The sequence below is a fragment of the Hippopotamus amphibius genome, chromosome 1, assembly GCF_030028045.1.
Source record: "Hippopotamus amphibius kiboko isolate mHipAmp2 chromosome 1, mHipAmp2.hap2, whole genome shotgun sequence".
Classification (NCBI taxonomy): Eukaryota; Metazoa; Chordata; class Mammalia; order Artiodactyla; family Hippopotamidae; genus Hippopotamus; species Hippopotamus amphibius.
In genome coordinates this window covers 57,238,626-57,260,003 of record NC_080186.1, presented here as the reverse complement: position 1 = coordinate 57,260,003, position 21,378 = coordinate 57,238,626, and the positions used below count along the sequence as shown (strand labels likewise).

Genomic DNA, 21,378 nt, shown 5'->3' with positions numbered 1-21,378 from the left:
GATCATTTTCAACCCAGGCAATGTATTAAATATATAAAGTTTTAAAATTCTTTATCACATGAACTGGAGTTCAGAAAATGTGATCACAGAACTCTAGACCTTCAACAAATGTTTGTCAAGCAAATGCATTAGACTTTAGAAAATAAAAAGATAAACTTAAGTCCTAGCATCAGCCCAACAGATCTTACATACAGTGTAAGAGAAGTCCACAATAGCATACTTATGAAGCAGGCCAACTAAGCCATTCTTCACGTACCTACCTAACTAAACAATCCCTATCACTTTCCCTAAGTAGCTTTTAACAAAGCCATGGTATCTCAGCCTCAAATAATCAAGAGTTAAGCAGTTGCCTAGAATATCCATTCACTGCTTAGACAAAACAAAAACTATGGGTTGGAGATTCTGTTGACATTCCTGAATACTATAGTGTCATTTCTTAAACCCAAACTTAAGACTACTTAGCTACATGTTACTAGATTAGCTTGGATGTTTACCACACCAGGGAAAGTTGGCTTTTTCCCACTCATGGGGCTAATCCCGCCCCACCGCCTTCACTTTAAATTCAGTTAAAACAATTCAAGAAGCCAGCTAATTAAATTCTAAACTCAGCGGAATACTATGGCTCAAACCATAGCTTGGGAAAAAGTATCTTAAAAAAAAATTAAAAGTTGCCCGAGGTCGAGAGCCGCTAACATTTCTTGGTAAGCACAGACCACAGCCCAGTTTCGCCAGCTGTGCACCTTACTGGTAGCAGAGGCGCGCAGAGGGTGGGACAGAGCAAAAGGCAAGATTACTAGCTTGGGCTGGGGAATAATTTATAAGGCTTGAGTCCCTAAGCTCTTTGGGTTATGGAGGTTAAAAGGGGTCCGTTTACGTTAGGCCTAAACTTTGGCAAGAAATGAGAAAGGGGCCGCGGTAAAAAGACATAAAGGAGCTAGTAAACTCCCGATTTCTCGCGTTCACTGTGGGGCAGTTAAACGCAGCAGGAAAGCGGGCGTGTGTTTTCTTCTTCCTCTTCCCGCCTCCCAGGAAACACGAGCCCAGTCACTTCCCCTCTTTTCCAACCCGCCGGGTCCAATGGGAAGCCCCGCCGCTGAGCCGGGTCGGAAACCGCCCCGCCCCCCGCCCTGCTCCCGCCCTCGGGTCCCCTCCACGCCACCTACCCCGCCCGGCGGGAGGCGGTGGCCGCGGCCGTCACGTGCCCTGGAAGCCGCCAAGTGAGGCCGCTTTTGCGACGCGGTGACAGCCAAATGGTGCGACAGGAGGAGCTACCGCCGCGGCCGCACCGCCCCGCACCGAGAGGCTCGAGGCGGCTCCTGGCGTCGCCCAGAGGCAGCGACTGAGCAAGAGAGTCCGGCGCGCGCGGGCGGGCGGGCGGCGGCGGCGGCGGCGGGCGGCGAGGGGGAGCCCGCTACAAGTGCCCTCGCTCCCCGCCGCTCTCCAAGAACCGGGCGAAATAAGTCGCGCCTCCAGCAGGGGCTGCGCCTCCATGAATCCCTAGGTTTTTTTCTTTCTCTCCCCGCTCCTCACCCCCCACCCCGGATCCCGTCCCGCCCTCTCCCTTCGGCAGCCAGCGGCCGCGTCCAGGTGCGGAGTCCAGAGCGGAGCGCAATGGCGTCCAACCCCGAACAGGGAGATATTGTGCTCACGGAGCTGCAGGTAAGGGCCACGGCCCGTGCGCGAGGCGCCGGTGGAGGAGAGAGGGAGACAGTCTGACGCGGAGTAGGGGGCCGGGGGGTGCCGTGCGGCCGCCGCGCCCCTAGCCCGCTAAGTGCGGAAACTCGGGGATGTCACTCTGGAGCCGCTTCCTTCTGCAGCCAGAGCCCCTGTCCCCGCCGGAGCCCGGGCCTGCCACCGCTTTAATTTGACTCTGCCTACCAGAGGGACCCCATCCTGCGGCCGGAGTCCGCTCTCACCCGGTCCCCGGGGCGGCCAGCTTGCCGTCCCCTCCCTGGTGTCAGAACCGCCCGCGGACACCCCTGGCGCCCCTTCCCTTCTCCGGGCCGGGCCCCGCCCCGCCTTTCCCTCGAACACCGCTCCTTAAACTCCTTTGAATGACTCCCAGGCTGTTTTCTCGTCCCTCCTCTTCCCCTCCGACTCCGCACAAAGAGCGCCCCCCTAACTTCCAGCCCCCAGACAAGGTTTATTTTTTTTTTTAAGAGGGGAAAAAAAAAAAAAAAAAACCCAAAACGCATCTCACCAAATGCTTGCTTCACTTCACCAGTCCTCTTCAGGTGACTAGATTTCTTTCTTCTATTTTGAGGGCTACTTCCCCCCCCTTTTTTACCAAGTGATAGATAGATACATGGTCCACTTCTCAGCTACTCCCAGCTCAGATCCGGAAGCTCAGATGCTGATGCTTTTCAGGCGTTCATTTTCCTCCTGTTTGAATACCAGAAAAAGAGCTACAGAAGTTGTTTACAAACGGCAGAGCGGTCGACTGAAGAAAAATGTTGGGCACCACATGCTTGCAGAAGATGAGAACAAGATAGATCCCTTAATTAGTTAAGTCCACGTTGAGTAGCGATATTATTCTTTACATTTTCCAGCTAAATATTTGATGATGTAGGCACGATTTTGGTTTTTAGGTCTCTTTGATGTGCAGGAGTACGTGCGCTACCTTGTTGGGTTTATTTTTCTTTACTTTGGAGTGTCCCAGAGATGTTTACATCTGGATTAAAGCTTCATGCTTGTTCTTTGACTTAAACTTATTTTGGTTTATTTAAATACAGCCGTCTTTTAGCTACTCGAAGATTGAGATGGGAATTAAGAAAAGAAAAAAACTTACATTTGTTTTTGTGTGTTGGGCAGTTCATTTTTATGAGAAGGCTGAATCTAGACACTGGTTCTTGATTTCAAAATTCAGTTGCTTCTAAATTTTTTGCTGTTTAAATGTATTTTTCGATAAATTCCTATGTTAGCCTGGTTTATTGTGCATTTAGATGTAAGCTTGAAGGCATTGTTGTAATACTTGATATTTCCTACATAAAAATAGAGATATCAACAAGGTATATCAGTGCACTTTTGCAAATTTGGAATCCTTTGGAAATGCAAAGCTGAATTTCATATTATTGAACGTGTTGCTATATAGTGTTTTAATTATCTTAGCCTTTTCTAAGGAGGTTTTACAGCATACTGATTTGCTAAATGAATGGAATTTATTGTTTTATTACTTTACATGGGCTTTTAAAATGAAGTTTGAGGCACATTGGAAATGCTTTCCATTGCCTAGTCTTGAAATATGAAAAGCATACATTACTTCTGACTGAAAAAAAAGCCATGAAAATGACAGGGGAATTTTTCTTTGAGTGGAGTGGCTTCAGAATCATAAAGTATTTGGTATCCTTATTTGTATTTTATAGAAAGTTGACATAAAAGACTTATTTTGGCACTGAATGTGGAAATATATTATCATGTATATTAAAATATAACATTGAAGGACTTTTAATAAGACCATTTTTTACAATAACAAGGAAGCAAGTGAAATAAATAGGAATATTTAAATATGGATATTTTAAAAATGGGACCAAACTAGGGGAACAGCCAATCTAAAGTTAGGCTTTTAAATAAACTAAAATGTAACTCCCTCCAGAAGAAGAATAGTTTTTATTAAATCTTATAGGTTGTCTTGTATATCCAGAGCATTTTTCTTGGGTGTATTTGACTTCCAATTCTAATAAAAGTTATTACGTTTGAACTTTATCATGTTTATTAAAATAATTGAGACTATTATTCCTATCAGCACTCAAGATAAACCATGATAAACTTTGCTTCACCAAGTATATGCATGTATTCAAACATTTTATTATTTCATTGGGTCATGAAACTAAAAAATATTTATCAAACTTGTTTGGAGAACCTGTTTTTAAAAATCTTCTAAGTTGTTTGAGTTTATTTAAATTGAAAAGTTGTTTAATGTGAGGTTCTTAATGCTTTTCTGCTGTACAGATTTGAAGTAATTAAATAGTAATCTGTGTGGCAAGTTTTTAAATTGTTTAGTTGAAAGTTTTTACTTTGCCATATCTTGTCTCACTCTGAAAGTTGCATGTTAAAACCTCTTTTAATGAAATTGATATTTATTTAGAAACCATTGTGTATCCAACGCTTAAAAATTATTTTTCAAATTATATTGCAGAATTTGAAATACTTTACTACTTCAGGTGGAATTGGCTTGTTAATAACTGTTGGTTGTGGAAAGACAAAGAAAACCTGAAACACAGTCTTGCTAATTACTGTAATGTTTCTATATAGTGTAATGTTTCTAACTCTTGTTAGTAATTTAGAAGGCTTATTCAATAAGGAATCATTAATAACATATACACAGACTTTGATAGCTAGAAGCTTCAATGTGTAAGGAAGAATATTTGCTGTGGTAAAAATAAAATAGGCTGTTAAAAAGTATAAACTTAGTTGGCAATTTCTAATTTTTATCTCTTGTAATTAACTTATGTCCCGTTCTCTTGGTTTTTATTTGAAGTGTAGTGGGAAAATTAGTGTGATACTTTTGTGAGGCCAAAGAAATGAAAGTTTATTTTCAAGGAAACTGAGTTAATGAAAACTATATAAAGAATCTCAAAATGAAAATGTTGGCTACAACAGTAATTTTGTAGAGTGCAGACCCAATTATTGAGTAGCATACCAGTAAAGTTACCTTGTTGATTATTGGGGATTCATCTTCATCAAAATGACTGATAACATGTTGGGAATCTTGAATTGCATTCTCAGCAGAATTTATTTGGGTAGAGGTGACTTGCTCAAGTAGAAAGTTGAGGTAGTTAGTCTTAAATTACAGAGATTCATTTCAAGAAGCATTTATTGAATAGCTACCAAAGGTATATTGGAGGGCATAAAGATGACAGGATATGGCTTTCACTTTCTAGAGGAGAGTACAAATAACATTTACTGATTATCTGCTCTATGTCAGGCATTGTACTTGGAACCCTGTATACTTATATAATCTTTAAAACAATCCAATAAAGTAAGTGTTGTTATTTCCATTTTACAGATCAGGAAACTAAGTTCAGGAATAGTTAAGTCAGTCATTCACATTCACACTGTAAGTCTGAATTTGAATTTGGATTTATATCTTTCCCACTACAGTTCGTAATATGTGGACCCATAAATGTTTTGCATTCCAATATTGTAAATGTGTGAACTTTCTAAAAATTGGCCCAAAATGTAGTTAACCAGAGTTAACTTTAATATAAACTTTATACTAGTTGTTAGGTTCCTCTATAACAAGGAAGAGTGATTTCCACATTTTATTTGGTAGTCTGTAATTTAACAGTGCTTTATTATTGCAAATAAGGTGTAACATTCTACAAAGAATAACAATACAAATAACCTTTTTCAGGGTTTTCTTCATTTAACAATTACTGTTTCTGATAACAGTTGTCAAATGTTTGCCCAAAACTTTCCAGAAGATTTCACATTTCTCTGTAGACTGTCCATAAAATAAACTTTGCTTTAAAATTTTAAGCTATGTAACCAAGCTGTGTGTTTGGTACTGAGTAGGTACTCAGTAGATTGATGAGAATGCTCCATTTGTTACCTAGGATGAGACATGTCTTGACCATTAGAAGTTGATTATGATCATTGACTTAAGAAATTACTTAAGTTTTCTTTAATTTACATTTCTAATCCCTTGTCCCAAAAATATTCCCTTAAAAAGTTCAAAAGGGATTTCTGCACTGTTATGTTATATCTACATACAGCACCCTCTTATTTTACACATTTGATGGGAAACTAGGAGTGGCATCTAATTTTGCAGTGAACTGGAAAGTAGAAGGTGCCTGTGTTGGGAGGATAATGACTTCAGCATGAGTTGGAAGAATGTAACATGAGAAAGTAGGCAGATGGGTAAGACACAGTTTACATTTTTTTTCAAATTATCAATGTAATACAAGTTTATTCTAGAAAATCTGGAAAATGCAGAAATGCACCAAAGAAAATAAAAGGTGCTCCTAGTTCTATCAGAGTTAACTGACAAGATTTTCCAACATTTGAGTCCATTTCCTCTTTTTCCTCCCTTTTGTAAAAAAAATTGAGATATATTTGATGTACAATGTGTGATTTTTAAAGTATACAATATACTGATTTGATATTTTTCCTCCCTTCTGTATCCTGTTTTACTTACTAGAATTTTAAAGAGAAATGAGGTTTAGAATTTTAAGATAGAAGTAGCTATAAGTTAAAAAAATTTTTTGCCACTAGTTCTAGATAAGTGGATCTAACTAGCTTTATTGACTTTTTTATCTCAAAATATTTTGATTTTGAGTAAGTCTTTGTGCTGAAACTCGTATTATAAAATGATGGCTCTAAAATGATCGTGTTTTTCAATCACCTCTAATTAGTATAATAGAGATTACTTCTGGTCTCCTTACAGCTCCTACTATTCACATATGATCAATATTGAAATAGGAAAAGGTAAGGGCATCTTCCAGGCATTGTCTATTTGCCCCAGGGCTTTGCATCTGATTCCTTGGGCTCTCTCTGCTTTTTAAATTTGGCAACAGTAAATTTTCATGCCTTTTATCAGATAATTCCTATGTGTCTAAATGGAAAGAATGGAGTAGTAGTTTGTAGAGATGAATATCACTTTAAAATAATGTTACTTCTAGAAGCATCTATGATATCTGAATAGAGTAGTTAATTTTGCATCCTTTTCTAGTACTGTGTACTATGTTGAACAATCGTCAAGTGTCTACTGTATTTCAGACACCAATTTTACTTTAATTAGAGTATGATAGATATCATGTAACATTTAATATGATTAGCGTTTGATAATGCAGCAGAGTTCAAACTTGGCAACAAAGAAAGTCGAAACTAGTTAAAAGCTTTAAAAACATTTAAAATCTTGACTGAGAGAAACATACTAATGAAAAAGTAAACTTCTAATATCTTAGAAGAGCAGAAAGAGAAAACATTTATTTTGATACCTGTCTAATTTCTCTTAATTTTACTTAATGAAATCTTACTTGAAGCTAGCTCTGTTGTCACATTCAGTTTTTCACAATCTCAGAAAAATATAATTTGTGTAACATTATACACATAAATATTGTCTGTTAAAAATGAAGAACAGGAGGCTTCCTAGGTGGCGCAGTGGTTAAGAATCCGCCTGCCAATACAGAGGTCACGGGTTCGATCCTAGCTCCAGGAAGATCCCACATGCTACGGAGCAGCTAAGCCCATGTGCCAAAAAAAAAAGAAGAACAGGAAAGCCTGGGAGGAGTGTATTTGATGATGATAAATACCTTACTTAGATTTGAAGGTAAATGTTGGTGTCATGTTATAGAGATGAACTGATACACAAGAATTACATAATATATACCGTTGCTAGGATTTATCTATTTTAGGAACTTGGCAATGTTTACTTTTTCTCGTTGGTTGAAGCTTTACTGTCTTGGCTTACAAACATTTTAATTTATTGGAGAGTTGTTATTACAAAATTTAGAATTTATTTTAGATTATAGAAAATATAATTACAACCCAATACGTGTGCTAAATATCATATATTTTACAATTAATCATATTGTTTTCCCTTTCCTATAGTTGTTTCCTTAGTGATTCTCTAAGAAGGTGCTTGTTTTGTCTGTTTCAGAATTTTCATTGAACAAATTTCATTACATTTTCAGATTATTTTTCCTTTTATTAAACCTTAGGTACACTGATTTGGATTAATCATTATCCGTTTATATATCATTGTAATAAACTCCCATGGACCACACTCACTCCCCAACTCTCCAGAAAAGCTAGAAGCTTAACCTGCACATGGTTTTTCTTCATTCCATCGCCCTACCTCCACTTTCTTGTCATCCAAAGTAACCATCATCTTGAGTCCTGTGTTCATTCTTTCTTTGCATTTAGTTTTGTTGGATATGTAATTCTAAAAGTTGTCTTTTATTTGTTTTCATATAATTATGTTAAATATAATCTCTCCAAACTTGATTTTTCACTTATTGCTGATTTAACCATATTATTGTATGTTGCTATAGTCACTCATTTTAATTGCTGTGTAATATTTCAGTGAGTAAAATATTCAGCTCTCCCCTTGTTGGCTATTTGGATATTTATCTACTGACTCTTCCATGTTGGACATTTAGTTATTTTCTGGTTTTGTAATTGTGAATGATGTTACTATGGACGTTCTTTTTCTTATTGCATATATATGACTTTCTATTAATTATATACCTAGAGGTAGAATTGTTACCTCACAGGGTAATGCTCAACTTCCAATGTGGTTGTGCCAATTTATATTCACGTCAGCATATAAGTGATAAAAGATCCTTTGGTTATTCATCCTCTGTGACATTTGATATTGTCTTTTAATTTTTACACATCAGAAAAGTATAAAATGCTATCTCATCATGGTCTTGATTTGCATTTTCCTAATCACCACTGATGTAGAACATTTTTTTTTTAATGGTTGCTGGCCTTTTATGTTTCCTCTTCAGTGAAATATCTGTTCGTGAGTCTTGCGTATTTTTCTGTTTTTCTTATTGATTTATAAGAGTTCTTTATATTTCTCATATAATCCTTTGTGTCTATTGTGAATGTCTTATCTCAGTTTGTAACTTGTCTTTTCACTTTCTTTTGGGGGTTTGTGAGAGGGAAAGTTTTAAGTGTTTTAGCCTTTTGGCAAATACTGAAAATCATTTACATCATTGTGATCAGCAAGCCTGCACTTCATCTCTAGTCTAAGTTTGGTATGGAAAGGGTGAAGTTATACAGTTTATGACTCATGGACTTAGTATCCATATGAACAACTATAGGAAATTGTATAAAATATCGTTTAACACATACTAGGCACTTAAATGTTATTTGACTCAAAGAGTAAATTTAGAAATAGTGTCATTTATATATGTAAATAGTTCATCACTTTCTTGTTTTCCCATTCCATATCTTTTCAGTGCAAATTTATTACTATTATTATTAATATTTTATTGTTTCATTTGAAGGGCAGTGTATTCCAAGTCTAGAATTATGTGAATTATGCATTGCTTGTCAATAAAGTGCTGTAGTTGATCAGATTTAATATTGAATATAAAATAGAAAATAGTCTTCTCTTGCAGAATTTACTGGTATTTACAAATCTGGAATCCTAAATGCAGTTCTTGTCATTGACGTGATATCTTTTGATGAAAAAATGTAATTTTAATTTTAGTTAAATTTATTGATGGTATGCCTAAAGAACTTTTGACAAATTGGGCACTCCTTAAAATTCCACTAAGAAAAATGTATTTGTTGAATATATAAACATATATAATCAAGAAAACTTACACTTAAGGTACATTTTTGATAAATAAGTAAATTTAGTGATTGGTTATGTAGCATTTTGATCCATCGGCAAATTAGCCTACTTCCCATTTTGCAGCTCCTATTATTGAATATATCGTCCAATATGGCAGTTAATTGTTAAATTATATGTGTATCTCCCACTTTCAGGACAGGAACTAGGTCTTACTCAATTTTATGCCCTTAGCACCTGGCATATGGCTTACACTTGATACATGCTTGAATAAATAAATGCTTAGTAACTTAATGACTGATTTTTATGACTAATTCTGTGACCAGTTTACTATGTCTGACCTCTATATTTCTAAAGGTGATCATTCTTTCCCTTGTTGTCCATGCTAGAAAAATCTGCTGGTCATTTTTGACTGCTGACTCAGCCTCTTCAGTTGATTCTTCTATTTATGTAAATTGAATTCATTCATTGCTTTGCCACTGCCCAAGTTTGGGCTCTTATTGTCATTTGGATGATTACAATATCTTGATATTCCACGTCTACCTCTTTAGTCTTATTCTGTTTTTGTTAAACTGTGTACAGCTGCTAGATTCAGAAGTTTTATGCAGCACTCAGTGACTCCCTACTGCCTGTGAGATACAGTCCTAATTCCTTAGCTCAGCATTGAAAACTGTCATTGTCATGGCGCCAAAATACCTTTTAATTCTTAACTCTTTTCATGCAAAGAGCCTTTTTTTTAGGCACACCATAATTAGTGATTTTTCCTCACCTATAATCTGTCTATATTTTATTGTTTATTTTATCAACTGGAATGCTTCCTTTAGAGCCTAGTTTAGGTCTGCTTTTTAATTTTTTTTCGAATTTTCCCCTAGTCATGTATAATGTCTCCTCAAAACTTAAGTAGGATATTTCCTATCTCATAACTTTTACCATACATTGTATTGCACCATACTTGTTTGCATCCTACCTCATTTTCTCTCCTTTGTTGAATGTTTAAAATCTTTGACAAAAAGAACTGTTTATCCTGTGTTCATCTTTACCCCTTTAGTCCTGAGAAGAGCAACTTATTCATAGTAACTACTTATTAATGTTTGTTGAATAAATAACAGTCTGCTGTCTAAAAATCTCCACATTTTAAGTTTATTACTTTAAACTTTTTTTTCTGCTTTTGTTATAGATTTTATGAGGGAGCAGAACTGCATTATGTCATTTTTCTTTAGGTAGAGCCACTTGACAGGTACATAATTTTAAGTTTATTACCTTTAGTCATAATAATTTAGTTCCTCATCTCAGACTGAGAATTTTCTACTGGTAGAAGGAGCAAAGTCTAGATACAACTGAAGCAAGTAATAATAATAAAAATAGCAACTTTTTATATTATTAAAAACAAATTATAACTAATTTATATTGATGTTATTTCACTGAATCCTTTAGACAATTCTACTAAAGTTGTGCTGTCATCTCTACTTTATAGGCAAGAAAGCAAAGGTTTAAAAAAAATAATCTCCATGGTCACATAATTGACACAAACCAAGATGCTCTGTACCTTGAGAGGACAAATTCCTCTTAACCCATGTACTCTAGTTCCTCTTTCTTCTTTTGGCATTTTTCTTTGCTCCTCCTTTTCTTAGACTTATCCCCACTCCAGTAACCACAGCCTATCTCCTGTCTGCTCAGGTTCTTACCCTAGCCTTTCACTTCGTGCAGCATCTTTTGTTTTATATCTTTCTTTCTCTCAACAAGGCCAATATTTGCTTTTTCATTAAGATTGTTCTTGATGACTAGCTAGTTGATCTAAAGGACAAATCTCACCTTCAAGCTCTAGGTAGGGTAGGCTTGAAACCATGAGCTTATGGCTTATGGAAATCCTAAGTCTCTTCAAGATTTGCGGGTTTTCCTGGTGGGAAGCACTTAAATTCTCAGGTCACCCTCTGCTTCCTGGGTTTCTGTTTCTACACATATTTATAGGCATGTAACAACTTAATTGGTTTCAGCAGAGATACTTATGTTTCACTTAATCCTTTCCCCCATAGTATACCCAGTTTCATATCCTATGGCTGGCCCTTGTCTCAACTTCGCATCTGTGCTTCAATCCTTTCTTTCTTATTTGCCATCAAAACTCCAAAGTCTTCTCTCCCTAAAGAAGAACAGTTCAGTTCCTTCAAATTCTTCCCCTCAGAAGGCATAGCCAAGCTCCTCAAGTGTTCATCAAACAGAAAGAACTTATATATTAAAAGAATCAGTCCTCCTTAGAAAACATGTATACTTGTAAACAGTGAAACTTATTTCTTGCTGTATCAGTAAAAGTTATCTAATTTTCTATTCTCTTGGGAGCCTTGAGAAGAGGGGAAGAATTCTTTTATCTACTAATGAGCCTGTATCAGTTGGAAGTGCCTGTTACAGTAAAGATACTTGACCCTATCAATTCTTGATGCATTATTAGTTTGGTACCTAAAGAAAAGGGAAGACTCATTGAATTTTAAAAGTATGCATTCTTTTAATGCGTGTTACAACTACTGGGTCATGGACCAGTGCTGTTCATGATGATATTTTCACAGTAAGGACAGTATTATATGAGTATGTATTCTATATATGTTGATAAAAAGTTGCCAGTTAATAAGTAGCAATGTGGACTGTACTCCATTCTGAGATTTTGCCATTTCTGCTTCCCTTTATATCTTTCCTTGTTTGATGTCAAAATTACTCTCTTTTAAGAAATGATTAAGGATAATCGATACTTGGATTCTAACTGGCAAAATAATAAATCAGTAATCTTATATATATCTGCCAGATTTCTTTTTGGAAATTTACTGATCAGTAGTTTTAAGGCCTAGTTGAAATCACTGGTCTAGTAGATAATTCACATTTTGAAATAATACAGACCTAGACTTAAACCCCATATTTAGCACAAATTAGCTGTCTGACTTTGTGGGTTATTTAGCTCTATGAGGCATGTTTTCTTATAAAGATGGTGATAATTTCTGGCTCAGGGCTATTGTAATTTTTTTATTTAATCGAAGTATAGTTGATGTACAATACTATGTAAGTTACAGGTGTATATTATAGTGATTCATAATTTTTAAAGGTTATACTCCATTTATAGTTATAAAATATTGGCAATATTCCCTGTGTTGTACTGTATATCCTTGTAGTTTATTTTATACATAATAGTTTGTACCTCTTAATCCCCTACCCCTATATTGCCTCTACCTCCTCCTCTCTCCCCACTGGTAACCACTAATTTGTTCTCTATATTGCTGAGTCTGCTTCTTTTTTTGTTATATTCACTAGTTTGTTGTATTTTTCAGATTCCACATATAAGTGATATCATACAGTGTTTGTCTTTGTCTGGTTTATTTCACTTAGCATAATACCCTCCAAGTCCATTCATGTTGCTGCAAATGGCAAAATTTCATTCTTTTTTATGGCTGAGTAGTATTCCATTGTATATATACCACAGCTTCTTTATCCATTCACCTGTGGATGGATACTTAGGTAGCTTGCGTATCTTGGCAACTGTAAATAATGCTGCTATGAATGGGGCGGGGTGGGGGGGGACAACATGTATCTTTTCGAATTAGTGTTTTTGTTTTTTTCAGATATGTACCCAGGAGTGGAATTGCTGGGTCATGTGTAGTTGTATTTTTAGGTATTTGAGAAACCTCCATACTGTTTTCCACAGTGGCTGCACCAATTTACATTCCCACCAACAGTGTTAGTGGGTTCCCTTTTCTCCACATCCTTGCCAACATTTGTTTGTTTGTTTGAACTTTATTTTATTTTGGAATATAGTTGATTAACAATGTTGTGTTAGCTTCAAGTGTACAGCAAAGTGATTCAGTTATAAAAAATTCTTTTCCCATTTAGGTTGTTACATAATACTGAGCAGAGTTCCCTGTAGTATACAGTAGGTCCTTGTTGGTTATCCATTTTAAATATAGCAGTGTGTACATGTCAGTCCCAAACTCCCTAACTATCCCTCCTCCACCACCCTTCCACCCTAGTAATCATAAATTCATTCTCTTAGTCTGTGAGTCTGTTTCTGTTTTGTAAATAAGTTCATTTGTATCAGTTTTTTTTTTTAGATTCTGCATGTAAGTGATATCATATGATTTTTTTTTCTGTCTTTTGTTATTTGTGTTCTTTTTCATGATAGCCATTCTGACAGATGTGAAGTGGTAGCTCATTGTGGTTTTGATTTTCATTTCCCTGATCTATTTTTTTAAGTGATGTACATAAAGTTCATGGTATATAGTAAACACTTAGTAATCCTTCCCCTTCAGGTTTATGTTTTAGGATTACTTCATTTTTCTTTAAATATTTAAGTTTTGTGGTTGACAGGCTGGCTGAAGTTGGGCGTAAGAGATCTAGAGAACTGATCACACTTCATAGGTTGTTTTCCCCTCTTTTCTTTCCTCTTTTGCTTCATAGAGGGTATAATGAGGATAATCTGAAAGATGTGTATATTTCCATGATTGTCTTAATTTAAAATATCAGGATGCTGAAGTTATGTAAGAATAATAAAAAAATGATAGTTTGATAAATGATGAACTTCTAGGATTGAGCTTTCATTTAAGAGTTATTTGTCATGCAAAAAATACACATCATAAATATTGAGCAAGTAGAACAATTCAGAGATTTCATGAAGCAGTTTAAATAAATTCAGATCCTTATCTTGTCATTTCTCAGAGGCTTTTGGACTTTTTATAAATTTGAACTAAGATTATATATCTGCAGATTCCAAAATGGTCCTGCACATTTCAGCACTGGAGATACAGACTTGTGGGAATATCTACCTGAATATTAATAAATAATATCAATTCTAACTGAATATGTTTGAGCTTTGATGTGTAAGTTATAGTAAATGTCCAGTTGTTTGTTGCTTATTGGTTAGCATAATTGACTTCATTTTGTTGCTGTGGAAACCTTGTTTTTGCAATCCAGCATCAGGAGAGTTCATTTTACTATAATTTTTTGTTCTGGTGTATGTTTTCATTGTGCTAGAACCTCATAAAACTCTAGACAGAATTCTACACTTAGTTTTGGTTTGTCCTTTTAAGAATTGGAAATCTTAAATATCAGATCTAAAGTAAAATTCTTACTTACCAAATCCTTAAAAAAAAAAAAAAAAACTTGATTAAATCTTAAAAAATAAAAAGTGGACCTTTTCTTTGAAGCTGATAGGATGGTAGATAGTCTTTATTTTACTGTACTGTAATGGTAATTATAGAAATGGAACTATATAGGTACCTCTTACAGAATAAAGAGGAAGATGTTGAAAAAATGTTTGTGAAGTATTTTTGAGTTATAAAAACTTTTATATGTATCATTTCAGTTGATTCTTAAAATGACCCTTTTAGTTAGGCATGGGGAGGGATAATTATACCCAGTTTATAGGTGTTCATATTTACTCAGTCAGTGCCTGCTTTAACCTGAACCACTGTCTTCTGACTCCTGTCCCTCATTAGTACTCTATACAATTCTAGTTTTATTAACTTTCAAAGTTGCAGTTTTTTTCTTTAGTGTGCCTAAAAAATGGTTAACATTTTTAAAGCTATTTTAAAATTGAATATTCTTTTTTTTTTTCAAGAGAACAGAACAACTATAAAGGTAATATATAGTTTGCCACCTAGTTGTGAGTATTCATGGTAGTATCAAAGTCCTTTGTAGAATTTTTATAACATAAAAATATTGTAGAGGTATAGTGATTCCAAGTAGTAGTAGTGTGTAACATCTGGAGAATTTATCATGGTTTAAAGTTTATACAAAATTTAAAAATCATTTAAAGAAGCTATTGCTAATGAAGTGGAATGATATTTTCTATATTCATAAATTATATATGTTAAATAGGCCAGTCATGTTACCCACAGTATCAACTTGCAAAGTGTTTTATGTGCATGAGATATGTTAGTGTACTGAAAAATACTTGTTTTATATCTTTTAAAGGAATAATATATTTCTCTCTGATGTTAAAGTTTAGCCTGCACTTATTTCTAGTTTATGACTGTTTGTGGGGTCAAATATCTTATAGTAATAAACTGCTTTAAATAAAAAAGTTTTTAAAACACCTAAGAATAAACTTCATTTTATAAGCCCTTTTCCATGTGAGAACCTAATAACTTTCCTAAAGTATTCTGTATAATATGTCAGTACTTCTAGTGATCATAGCATTTGGGCCTAAATACATTCAGATAGGTTTGTGAGAAAAAGGGTGATCTATTTATTTTTGTTATCTACATTAATTTTATCCTGCTTTCTTGTGCCTAAGTAATTTCTTATTAGTGGTAGTATTCTCATCTCTACCCCAGATTTTCCTTGCTATGCTCTTTAAAACCCGAGAGCTGTGCTTTTATTATGCCCTTCCACTAAAATAGAGTTCATCTTACCTTTTAGGGAAGTTGAAAATAACTATACAGTTAACTGAATGTATTTCTGGGTTTAGTTTTTCTTCTTGATCAATATGTGACTTGCTTAAGGTCAGCTCTATTGCTAGTGCCTAAAACCAAACCAAACCAAACCAAACAACAAAAATGCTAAGTATCAATACTTTATAATTCAATTTTGACTTTACTCTGTCTAACCTTGTGCCTTCTTAAAAGAGACAATATTCTCTGTCCAGCTGGATCCTGTAGAAGTAAAATGCTCAGCTCTTGGCTATAGTGGGATAATGTAATACAACTTGATTCCATATGGGGTTGCTATAACTTTTTCTCAGCAAATCTGATGTTTTCTTCTGTAAGAAGCACTGTATTTCTTTTTTTGGTGACTTTTGATTTCCAGTTAGCTATTTTATCAGAAGTACTTATTTGGTCAGATTATGATGCTCTTAAAAAAGTTTTTTAATTGTGGTAAAATGCAGGTAACATTTACCATCTTGATCATTTTTCAGTATACAGTTCAGTGGCATTAAGTACATCCAGCCATGGTGTACGTATTACCACCATCCATCTGTTGAACTCTTTTCATCTTGGAAAGCTGAAACTGTGTACCCATTAAACAGTAACTTCTCACTACCCCCTTTCCTTAGGTCCTGGCAAAAACTATTCTACCTTCTGTCTCTATGACTCTGAGGTAAAAGTGAAATCATGCAGTGTATATCTTTTTATGACTGGCTTATTTCACTTAACATAATGTCTTCAAGGTTCATCTTTGTTGTAGCATGAATGTCCTTCCTTTTAAAGCCTGTATATACCATTTTATGTATATACCACAGTTTGTTTACCTGTTCATCCATTAATGGACATTTGGGTTGCTTCCTTTGATATTCTTGTAATATGTATTACGCTGAGGTTTTGTATCTAGTTGTGATCATTTGATAGTCTGTAACTGTTGTTCAGTGCAGTAGCCACTAATCATATGTAGCTATTAAAATTTAAATTAATTAAAATTAAATTTAATTCTTCAGTCACATCAGCTACATTTTAAGTGCTCAGTAGCCACACGTGGCTAGTGACTGCCATAGGGACAGCACTGATATATAGAACATTTTGATCATCATAGAAAGTTCTGTTGAACAGTGCTGTATAATGAATGCACAAGCCTATTTTAATACCTTGAATTTAAGAAAGACAGAAAAATCTCTTGTGGATTATGGAAATATTTTTATTTATATTTGAATAAAGAAATGCTTTAGTCTTGTTTAGAAAATAATTATGTCTGTTTAAAGACTTTTTTGCAGTGAGTCAAGAGGTTTGGGTTCACACTCTGACTGGAAAGTGTAAAAAGTACTTTGTACTGAATGAATGTTAACTTGGTTTTCAAGTGAAGTAAATAATTAATGTCTTAGAAGTTTAATATATTAAAAATATATAAAGTGTATGTATCTGTATATATTAGAGATTTAGAGAAAAATAGATTGAGTTTGAAATCATGTTTCGTATCCATCATTCTCTTAGGAGAGTATGTGTTGTGTTCTCTTTTAGGAGTTAGAGTTTAATTGATCTCAGGTATAGAAGACAGCAAAAGATGATTAGTAGTAACTTGTCCAGTTTTTTCGTGTTGATGTTAAAACAACTTATCCTAGAAATTCTGTATTTTAAAATTTTAATTTTATTTTTTTATTGAGATATAATTGCTGTGTAACATTGTGATAGTTTTAGATATATAACGATTTGATACACGTATATGTTGCTAAATGATTACAATAAATCTAAACAATATCATCATCACACATTGTTACAATTTTTTTTTAAACTGTTGAAAACACAAAGACTTGTACATAAATGTTTATAGCAGCTCTATTTGGTTTTTTAAAATTAATTAATTTTATTTATTTTATTGGCTGCATTGTGTCTTTGTTGCTGCATGCAAGTTTTCTCTAGTTGTGGTGAGCAGGGGCTTCTCTTTGTTGTGGTGCATGGGCTTCCCGTTGCAGTGCCTTCTCTTGTTTCGGAGCACGGCCTCTAGGCACGTTGTCGCTCATGGGCTCAATAGTTGTGGCTCTCAGGTTCTAGAGCACGGGCTCAGTAGTTGTGGCACATGGGCTTGGTTGCCCCATGGCATGTATGATCTTCCTGGACTAGGGATCTAACCCACGTCCCCTGCATTGGCAGGCGGATTCTTAACCACTGCGCCACCAAGGAAGCCCAAGTTTTTCTTTTCTTATGATTCGAACTTTCATAGATCTACTCTTAGCTACTTCCTAATATACTATACAGTATTGTTAACTAGAAATTCTGTACTATGTTCTTAAGCATTTTTACTATCATTGAAATTAAATGAAGCTTTTTTCTTTTTGCTAACAACCTCAGATGCCATCTTTAGAGAACTGGAGGGGCAGCGGGGGATGTGTGTGTGTGTAGCATTCCCTTTATTACTCTGTGTTGTATGTTTTTATTAATACCAGTTTGTCAACTTATCTTTTTAGATTACTTTTAAAAATTATATCACAGGATATTTTTAAATACATGAAACATTTTGAACCTGCTGGCTATGTTTAGAAATTATTTTAATTGCTGAATAATTGCTTGAGCTTGAGAGCTCATTTAATCTGGCATTTTAAAAGTAATTTTAAAAACTCTTTATTGATTCCATAAGTAAGTTGTTTGAAAGGTTGTAAGCCAAAAATGAAATTCCTCATTTCTTAGAATAATGGTTCATTTATTTTCAGAAGTAAATAGGAAATTGACCTAATCTCATTAAAAAAAAACTATCATGATTTTTTCCATATCAAAACTTTTAACTGTTATTGCACTAATTTAAAAACAATTTTTAGTTAGAACTAATATTAAGGAGAAAAAATTAGGCTGTCTTTTGTTCTAATCTTATGGAAAGAGAAGGGAGTGATATTGACAGTAAGCAACTGTGGAATAGATATCTTTTTAGACCTAATTATTGCAGTTGAGCTGAGAAAGGATACCAGTTCATATTCCTGCTCTTTGTAAAACAGAAACTTTTGTTTTTCTGTTTATAACTTGGCTTCCTATGGTTACAGTTAATGAGCTGGTGTGATAATGAGAAGTGGCTGAAGCTGAGGAAAGCAGATAATTTTTTAAATCTAATATATGTAGATATCATAGAACACCTATAAATAGGAAAAACAAATAAACTGAGTTCAGGGAAGAGTTATAAAACCAGAATTTCACAGTTCAGTATTTGAACACTAACTTTTTTTTTATTATTATTAATTAAAGAATTTATTTTTGGCTGCATTGGGTCTTCATTGCTGTGTGTGGGCTTTCTCTAGTTGTGGTGAGTGGGGGCTACTCTTGGTTGCGGTGGGTGGGCTTCTCATTGCTGTGGCTTCTGTCGCTGCGGAGCACAGGCTCTAGGCGCGCAGGCTCTAGTAGTTGTGGCATGTGGTCTTAGTAGTTGTGGCTCTTGGGCTCTAGAGCACAGGCTCAGTAGTTGTGGCACACGGGCTTAGTTGCTCTGTGGCGTGTGGAATCTTCCCTGACCAGGGATGGAACCCATGTCCCCTGCAGTGGCAGGTGGATTCTTAACCACTGCGCCACCAGGGAAGTCCCTAACATTTTGTTTTTATCTGATGATACTTGCAGCAAGTTTTTTTTTTTTTTTTCATATCTAGGCAAGGATATAATTCATTAATTCAGTCAATAGCAATGCCTATTGTGTACCTACTTTTGTAATCATATTTGGGCAAATGTATTTTGGTATTATTGTGAAGTTAAAATAGACACATTCTCTTTGTTTCAGTAGTCCCCAAAGTGATGTTTTAAAAAAATTAATTTCAAAAGTTGCATTATTAAGACATGTATTTGAGAGACTCTCTGTGAAAGGAGATCAGTTCTTATGATTCAGGCATTGCCAACTAGACACCATATGAAAATGTCTTATTCAGAACCTTTCATTTGTATAAAAACAGTTTACTTAAGGGCTTACATTGTTGAAAGGATTATGTATCAAACTGGAGCCATGCAATTAAAAGTACACTATAGCTTTAGAAAACTGATCAAAATTAATTCTTATATTACTTAATAAAAAACAATTTTTAAATGTCCATAGAGTATAGAGCAGAGGTCACAACTAACATGCCTTCAAGATCTAGGCAAGTAACAAAATAGTGAAGCGGGTGATTGTAGGGAACATACACACAATTTGGAAGTGACAAGTATACAAGCAGCTGGTGGCAATCATTTCTTGGCTGTGGTTGTTTGTTTCCGTATAGGCTCTCATTGCCTTTTTGGGGGGAGATATCTAAATTTTAAAATATTTGTTTAAATTCTTTAAAGACTTCTAATCAAAGAAGATAATGTTTGTAAGACCATCTCTTCCACTACAGTAATTTGTCTTTATTAAATCAAATAGCAAAATGCCTACCATATTCAGGTGTTATGTTAAGAACTATAGTATATACAAATAAACTTTGGACCTGGCCATTTCCCTTTAGAACAGCATTATTCAGTAATACTTTCTGGGGTGGTAGAAATGTTATATATCATTTTGGTAACTGTCCTATGTGGTAGCCACTCGCCATATGTAAATTGTGGCTAGTGCAACTGATGAACTATCTTTTTAGTTTAATTTAAATTTAAATATCCACAGCTGCATGTGGTTGGGAGCTACTCACTGACAGTGGTGCTCTAGAAACTAAATTCAGTTGCTGAGACCATCATGAATAGTTACCAGTCCAAGATTGAAATTATATTTCAGGATAGCAATGGAAAAGCTGGCTGGAGGTCACACACAGTTTCTAAGTGAGTTTGTACATGCAGTTGCTGTAGGACTTCAGAGAAGGGAGTGGTCACTTTAAGATAAACTTCAGAGAGGAAGTGAAACTTATACTAGCCCAAGGGATAGGTAGAATTTTATTAAGAGGAAAAGATGTTCTAAGAGAGTGGGATAATGAGAATCAAATGCATGCAGGCAGGGAAAATTAAAGGAAACTTCCTATTTTTCATTCAGGAGGCTGCCCAAAATTATGTTTCTTGTTTTGTTCTGTTTTGACAGGCACATTATTTCATAATTGAAGTTGGCCTTTATATATTTGCTGGTTCTAAACTTTGGTCAACAGCTCGAGAAATAAAGCATTGTGCTGTTTTTATTCTTTGAGGTCGACAGCCAAAGAGATGTAAAGAATGTAAACTTCTGAAAAATAGCTTTATGAACTTCCACTCAGTTTTGCTGTGAACCTAACACTGCTCTAAGAAATAAAGCCTGTTCTTAAAAAATAGCTTTACTTTATATCATATTTATTCCTTTTATTTGGAATATGCAGATTTTACCACTTTAAAGTTTTTTAGTCAGTTATGTGTTCCTTCTGGTATGATGAAAGATGTTTTAACTCAGAGAGCTAAGGGAAAAGCAAATGAAAGCTCTCAAATGCTTAGTTTTCATGAGGTATTCAATTGAAAACTTTTTCTATTTAATAGCTGTTGGATCTTTTCTTTGGGGGAATTTAACTTGCAGCATGGTATTTGAAATATTCTGTATTCTGTTCATTCACATACCAATTTAAAGGGATGACTTCTTAAGTAGTTTAGCTGGGGAAATCTTTGACTAATGATGTAGTGATATTTTGAGTAGAGAAATGATTTATGAATTAAAATATGCTAAAATCCCTGTAAAATAATACCCAATACCTTATGAGAGAGAGAGAGCATTTACTTGATTATCTTATATAAAGGTAGCAGTACTTCCCACCCTACCCTTCTAGCAACTCCTTATCCCCA

At 35.1% G+C, this 21,378-nt stretch overlaps 1 protein-coding gene across 5 annotated transcripts in view; it reads left to right on the top strand.

Moving 5' to 3' along the window:
- The first annotated feature begins 1,251 nt into the window (after positions 1–1,251).
- PKN2 (protein kinase N2) overlaps positions 1,252–21,378 on the top strand; it is a 132,820-nt gene continuing 112,693 nt past the window's right edge. The window contains exons 1-2 of one of the 5 annotated variants that reach the window (XM_057713879.1): positions 1,252–1,659; positions 10,425–10,484. Coding sequence is in view for 1 of the 5 variants with exons in the window: in XM_057713861.1 (XP_057569844.1) it covers positions 1,612–1,659 (48 nt within the window). In the remaining 4 variants the exon portion in view is untranslated. Of the gene's footprint in view, positions 1,660–2,397; positions 5,860–6,857; positions 7,271–10,424; positions 10,485–21,378 lie in introns of those variants that run through there. The other 4 variants (XM_057713873.1, XM_057713867.1, XM_057713861.1 and 1 more) reach the window with 4 other exon arrangements.